A 6,339-nucleotide genomic window follows, 5' to 3' on the forward strand; every position below is an offset into this window, starting at 1 on the left:
TTCTAATCTGGATGCAATTTGGGTAAATAAACAATGTTTTGTTTCTGTCTTAGTTATAATAATGTTCTAATGGGTTGGCAACCAAATTGTAATTTGGATGAAATTTGTGCAGAGAAAGGCGCAAACTACACTCAAATTGCAATTTGGGTGCACTTCTAATTTGAATTAATTACGTTTTCTGTTTTGTTTTTAATCTTGTTGCTGTGGTTTATTTTTTGTTTGTAAAGGTGAGTGCTGTGTATGAATTATTGTTGTGAATAAATGGTGTGGAATCTTTTGTTTTCTTCACTCTCATTCAGTTATTTCAACATGTTCTCTTGATAAATTGTACGAACTTTCTTGAAATCAGGCATTTTTAAACCATGGCATTTGTCTTTTTAACAAATCCCAAACTGTCATGCCTAGTTTTTAGAGTGTCAGTACCATTTTTCTTTCCCATATTCTAATTATTTCTTCCTTTTTTTTTTTTTTTTTTTTGAGAAATGCTATAGGCAGTCATACAAGTATACAACACACTAAAAGCCGAAGGTTTTTCATGTTGCTCCGCTTCATAAATATAGCATTATTCTTTTTTGTAAATAAATTATTAGAATTTACAGGATGTTACTAAACCTCCGTTGTGCCGGAAACCAAACCAAAAAGAAAAAGTAGAGCAACCAAGGTCTAAAATTTCGGTTTCGGATCTTGAAATTTCGAAATTTCGGTTGAAATCTGGTACAAAGCCTGAAACTAGTATTTTATTCAATGAAGTATTAAATTAATTTTCCTCTGCATGAATTTCCATCATTCTTCTCTGCCACCACCTTCTTAAACCGATGTGACAAGAAACAAAAGGACTTTACAGTAACACTCAGTTTAGCATTTAATGCAATTCCAATCCCCAAAAAAATATCACTTTCTACTTTTACAAACCCAAAAAACTCCCTTTCTCAGTTTTTTTTCCCCCTTTTACCCATCAGGCCATCATTCCCTCCTTAGACTTTTTATCCAGGTAAAAACTTTAGAGCGAGAGAGAGAAATTAATGGGTTGCTTGTGGGAGACGATACAGTCGTACATATCACTTTCTACTTTACTTACAACACAATTCTCAGCCAGGTGTGGAGTGCCAACAAGTCAACAACCACGGAAAAACTGTGGCAATTTCTAAACATGGGGCGTAAAATTGTGCTTTAAACGTAGCGTCGGCCGATAGGACTATGACCGCGGGGCTAGCCTGCTCCACTAACCCAACCACACCCACGTGACAACGAGGCCATTAAAAACGACCGCTGAAAATTATTTTGAAAAATGAAGCCTCCTCGGCCATTTCTGCCACGGAATAATGTATGAAAACGGCATAGGTATGGTTGTGTATATCCTCCGTATTTTCTTTATACGATACTTATTGGCCGCTGATGCTTGCACTACCATGTTTTGATAATTTAACGAATTAACCTTGTCTTTACATTTTAATTAGCCGTTGAGAGCCTTTTTTGGGAATTGTAATGGGTTTTAACTGCTGGTTTAATTCTAAAAGACAAGATGAGTTCGTTTCGTTATAAAAATATATGATGGTGGGAATACCAGTATCTTATTTATTTATTTTACAAATTACAATAGCTAGCGACAAATCCCAACAGCGACTATTTTTCTGGATGGGTCCCATTATTGAAATAACCAAAAGGCCCATAACACGATCAAATAAGCACCAACCATTTGCTATAACTAAGTAACTAACGGAGAGTTATCACATACGGGGTATTTTTGTCCTACTATGATCATGGAAATAATCTTGTATATGAGAATGCCATGCCCCATTAGATCAAGCAATCAATCCATCAATTCTATCTATTGGTACAAGGGGAAAATGCGCCAAAGAGAAGGCAGATCTACAGAGCTTGCAGAAGTATAAGGCTTTAATCTGAGACCCATGAGAGAAAAACTGCGACAGTTTGGAGGTCAGGAATGGCGAAAAGAGAAACCCACCATCTACAGAGTCCCCCATTGGATTCGCAAAGGCCACGAAGATGCCTACGAGCCGCGTATAGTCTCGATAGGCCCGTATCATCATAACAACCCAAGGCTAGCAACCATGGAAGAACACAAATGGCGCTATCTACTTGATTTCCTCTCTCGAAATTGCATAGATTTGGAAGATTGCATCAGGGAGATGAAGGCATCGGAGGAGAAAGCACGAAACTCCTATTCTGAAACCGTGTGCCTCATGAAGGATTTCAAGACATCGGAAGAGCAAGCTCGAAGCATGGAAACCACACGCCTCCCCAAAAGCGAAAGTGATGCTTTTGTGGAAATGTTGGTGTTAGATGGTTGTTTTCTCATTGAGTTCTTTCTCAAATTTAAAGATCGTAGGTTATTTGAAGATCGCATGTACATTGCCAAGTGGGTCATGCCTTCCGTACTTCATGACATGATACTCCTCGAAAACCAGCTTCCCTTCTTCATCCTACCACAGTTATATAAACTAACCCATAATCCAAACTCTTCTCTTCTGGAACTCGCCGACCATTGCTTCATCCATTGGTTCAAACTAAAGGGAGAAACCCGACCCACAGAAGTCTTCCATTTGCTCCATTTGTTTCAATTAAGACATCACCCTAATGAAATTCAACACACTAAGAAGAAACCCTCACCAGTTTGCTCTCAACGGCTTCCAACTTCGAATCCACCGCAGCCGCGGGTCGAAATAACCATCCCTTGTGCCACTCGGCTCAAAGAGGCAGGAATCACGTTTAAGAAAGGTGGAAAAAAGGATAACTTCTTGGATGTAAAGTTCATTGAAGGGGTGTTAATTCTCCCACCTTTGGCAGTGGAAGATGAAACCGAATGCCGCTTTCGGAACCTTGTTGCCTTCGAACAATGTGGTCCAAAACTCGAGACTTTCTTCACCGCCTACGCCGTTTTCATGGACAGCATCATAAACACTAGAGATGATGTACAAATACTTGAGGAAAAAGGGATAATTGAAAACTTGCTGGGGAGCGACAAGGAAGTCGCCAAGATATTCAATACTATATGCAACGACGTCTACTTCAATGTCAAAGACAGTTACCTCTCGGAATTCTTCAACGAAGTGTCAATATATTGTGCTAATGACAGGAACAAATGGAGGGCAAAGTTAATGCATGATTACTTCAGCAATCCCTGGTCTGTTATTTCTTTGGCGGCGGCCACTGTCCTCCTTGCACTCACCCTCGTTCAGACTGTCTTTTCCGGTATTTCCGTCTTCTAGCATTCTCCATTCCCCCCCTCCCCCTTATTCTAATCTGGAAGCTATTTGGGTAAATAAACTCTATTGGGAAAATGACCAAATAGAAGGGGTTTCTACTGAGTATGACATTTCAAGAGGGGTGTTTTCTAAATCACCAATCAAGAGTGTATATGACTAAAATGCCCTTGACTCTCTCTCTCTCTCTCTCTCTCTCTCTCTCTCTCTCTCTCCCCCTATCAAATCACCTTTTGAAATGATTACATTTAGAGAAAAACAAATCCCAAAACCCACATTTTTCCCTCTTCTTCTTCTTCCTCCCACCTACAAAAAAAACGTACGTATGAAAAACTCAAAAACCTCCATTTTTGAAACCCAAAAACCTCCATTGTTATATGTCAAAAGCTCCATTCTATTGCTGAAAACCTCATTTTTAGATGTGAAAGCCTTCCTAACCCTTCATTGCATTGCACAACGCCTCCATTTTCAACAAATATTGGAAAAAAAACGTTATTGGATTTGAAAATCTTAAAAATCTTCACTATAAACCATCATTCTATTGCAGAAAGCTTCCATTTAATGGAAATGTGTGTATCTTTACCCCTCTCCCCTCTCTTTCCATTATAAGGCATGTTTATAAACTTGAATGAAAGTTTTCCATGTTAAACTACTGTCTTCCATTGCAGAAAGCCTTCAATCACTATTTAATCTTATTTAAATTACTTTAAACACTTTATAATTATTGTTATTTTTCTGTAAACCACTAATTTCTTAAGTTTAACCAGTATTTCACTACCATAAACCGGTACTGAAGTGGGTGTTTATAAGTGGTTTATATAGCTTCTTTGGTTAAGAATCATCCGTAGTGGTTTATAATCATAATTAGTGGTTTATTAAGGCTTACCAGTGGTTTAGAGTGTTTATAATTGGTTTATAAGGATTTATAAATGATTTATACAGGGTGAGCAGTAGTTTATAGTGTTTATAAATGGTTTATATATGCTTATAAGTGGTTTAGAGTGTTTACAACTGGTTTATATAGGGTAAACAATGGTTTATATAAGCCTATCAGCGATTTAGAGTGTTTATAAGTGGTTTATGTAGGCTTATCAGTGGTTTAGAGTGTTTATCATTGGTTTATACAGGGTAAGAAGTAGTTTATAGTGTTTATAAGTGGTTTATATAAGCTTATCAGTGGTTTAGAGTGTTTACAACTGGTTTATATAGGGTAAACAGTGGCTTATATAAGCCTATCAGTGGTTTAGACTGTTTATAAGTGGTTTATGTAGGCTTATCAGTGGTTTAGAGTGTTTATACATGATTTATACATGGTAAGAAGTAGTTTATGGTGTTTGTAAGTGGTTTATATAGGTTTATAAGTGGTTTAGAGTTTTTACAACTGGTTTATATAGGGTAAACAGTGGTTTATATAAGCCTATCAGTGGTTTAGACTGTTTATAAGTGGTTTATGTAGGCTTATCAGTGGTTTAGAGTGTTTATACATGGTTTATACAGGGTAAGAAGTGGTTTATATAGACTTACCAGTGGTTTTAGAGTGGCTTATCAGTGGTTTATAGTGTTTATAAGTGGTTTATATAACCCTATCAGTGGTTTAGAGTGTTTATAAGTGGTTTATATAGACTTACCAGTGGTTTTAGAGTGTTTATAAGTGGTTTTTTAGGATTACCAATGGTTTAGAGTGTTTATAAGTGGTTTATATTGGCTTAACACTGGTTTATAGAATTTATAAGTGGTTTATATAGGGTAAGCAGTGGTTCATATTTCCTTGTCATGACTTAGTAGTGGTCTAGAGTGTTTAAAAGTGGCCCGAATTATCTTAGTAGTGGTTTATGTTGTTTTATGGAGATTTAGTAGTGGTTGAAGTTCTGCATAATTCTAAAATGGCTGCTTTACTTGTTAATTGGAATGATTTTTTTTCAATTGGTTATTTTGACAATGGTTTAATTTTGTGTAAACAGAAGAACGGTAGAACGAAGAGCTTCTTTTATCTTACACGTCGACGGCTTTGTAAAGGATGCGGTATCATTTGAATACATCGGCGGGAAGAAGTTGCCCGTAATTGTGGGTCGAAAAAAAATTGTGAAAAAATTGGAAGCAATTAGGGGTTTAAACCAAACTTTAGGGCTCTAAACCATACAATTCTAAGAAATTAGGGGTTCAAACAAAACTTTACGACTTTAAACCATATATTTCTAAAAAACATAACCAAACTTTAGGGCTTTAAACCATAGATTTCTAAAAAAAAATTAGGGTTTTAGTTGCTGATTTTCCAAACTGAAAGAGAGAGAGTACCAACCCTAACTTATTGGTTTGAGTCTAAACTGATTTGGGAAAATTATAGAGTTTTCTAAATTGATTTTCCAAAATATACGGTTTTCTCAACTAATTTGGGAAAATATAGGGTTTTCTAAACTAAATTTCTAAACCAAACTTGGAGGTTTAAACCAATAATCTGTGAAAATTTGGGGAAAATTAGGGGTTTAAACCAAACTTTAAGGCTTTAAACCATAGATTTCTAAAAAACTTAGGGGTTTAAACAACTGAAAGGGAGAGACTACCAACCTGTGAGAGGAGGTTCACTCAGAATAAGAGGATACCGGAGAGAGGTGCACGAACCTGAGGGGCATTGTGACCCTCTAATGGACGGTTGGGATCATCCCATGAGAGAAAGAGGGCATTGTGGCCCTCTAATGGACGGTTGGGATCATCCCATGAGAGAGAGAGGGGCATTGTGACCCTCTAATAGACGGTTGGGATCATCCCATGAGAGAGAGGGGGCATTGTGGCCCTTTAATGGACGGTTGGGATCATCCCATGAGAGAGAGGGGGGCATTGGGGCCCTCTAATGGACGGTTGGGATCATCCCACAAGAGAGAGAGAGAGAGAGAGAGAGAGAGAGGGGCATTGTGGCCCTCTAATGGACTGTTGGGATCATCCCATGAGAGAGAAAGTGAGAGGAATTGTGGCCCTCTAATAGACAGTTGGGATCATCCCATGAGAGAGAGGGGGCATTGTGGCCCTTTAATGGACGGTTGGGATCATCCCATGAGAGAGAGGGGGGCATTGGGGCCCTCTAATGAACGGTTGGGATCATCCCACGAGAGAGAGAGAG

At 38.0% G+C, this 6,339-nt stretch overlaps 1 protein-coding gene across 1 annotated transcript; it reads left to right on the plus strand.

Annotated features, from left to right (window-relative positions):
* Positions 1–1,763: 1,763 nt before the first annotated feature.
* Positions 1,764–3,682, plus strand: LOC143880844 (UPF0481 protein At3g47200-like). The gene has a single exon (XM_077383822.1). The coding sequence runs from the start codon at positions 1,911–1,913 to the stop codon at positions 3,228–3,230; it is 1,320 nt and encodes a 439-aa protein (XP_077239937.1). The 5' UTR covers positions 1,764–1,910; the 3' UTR covers positions 3,231–3,682.
* The last annotated feature ends 2,657 nt before the right edge of the window (positions 3,683–6,339 follow it).

Source organism: Tasmannia lanceolata, unplaced genomic scaffold (genome assembly GCF_043159265.1).
Source record: "Tasmannia lanceolata isolate RefF3 unplaced genomic scaffold, GAP_Taslan_0.1 ptg000007l, whole genome shotgun sequence".
Lineage (NCBI taxonomy): Eukaryota > Viridiplantae > Streptophyta > Magnoliopsida > Canellales > Winteraceae > Tasmannia > Tasmannia lanceolata.

Coding starts and splice junctions, on each gene's coding strand:
- LOC143880844 (XM_077383822.1), top strand. CDS start 1,911: ATGAGAGAAAAACTGCGACAGTTTGGAGGTCAGGAATGGCGAAAAGAG.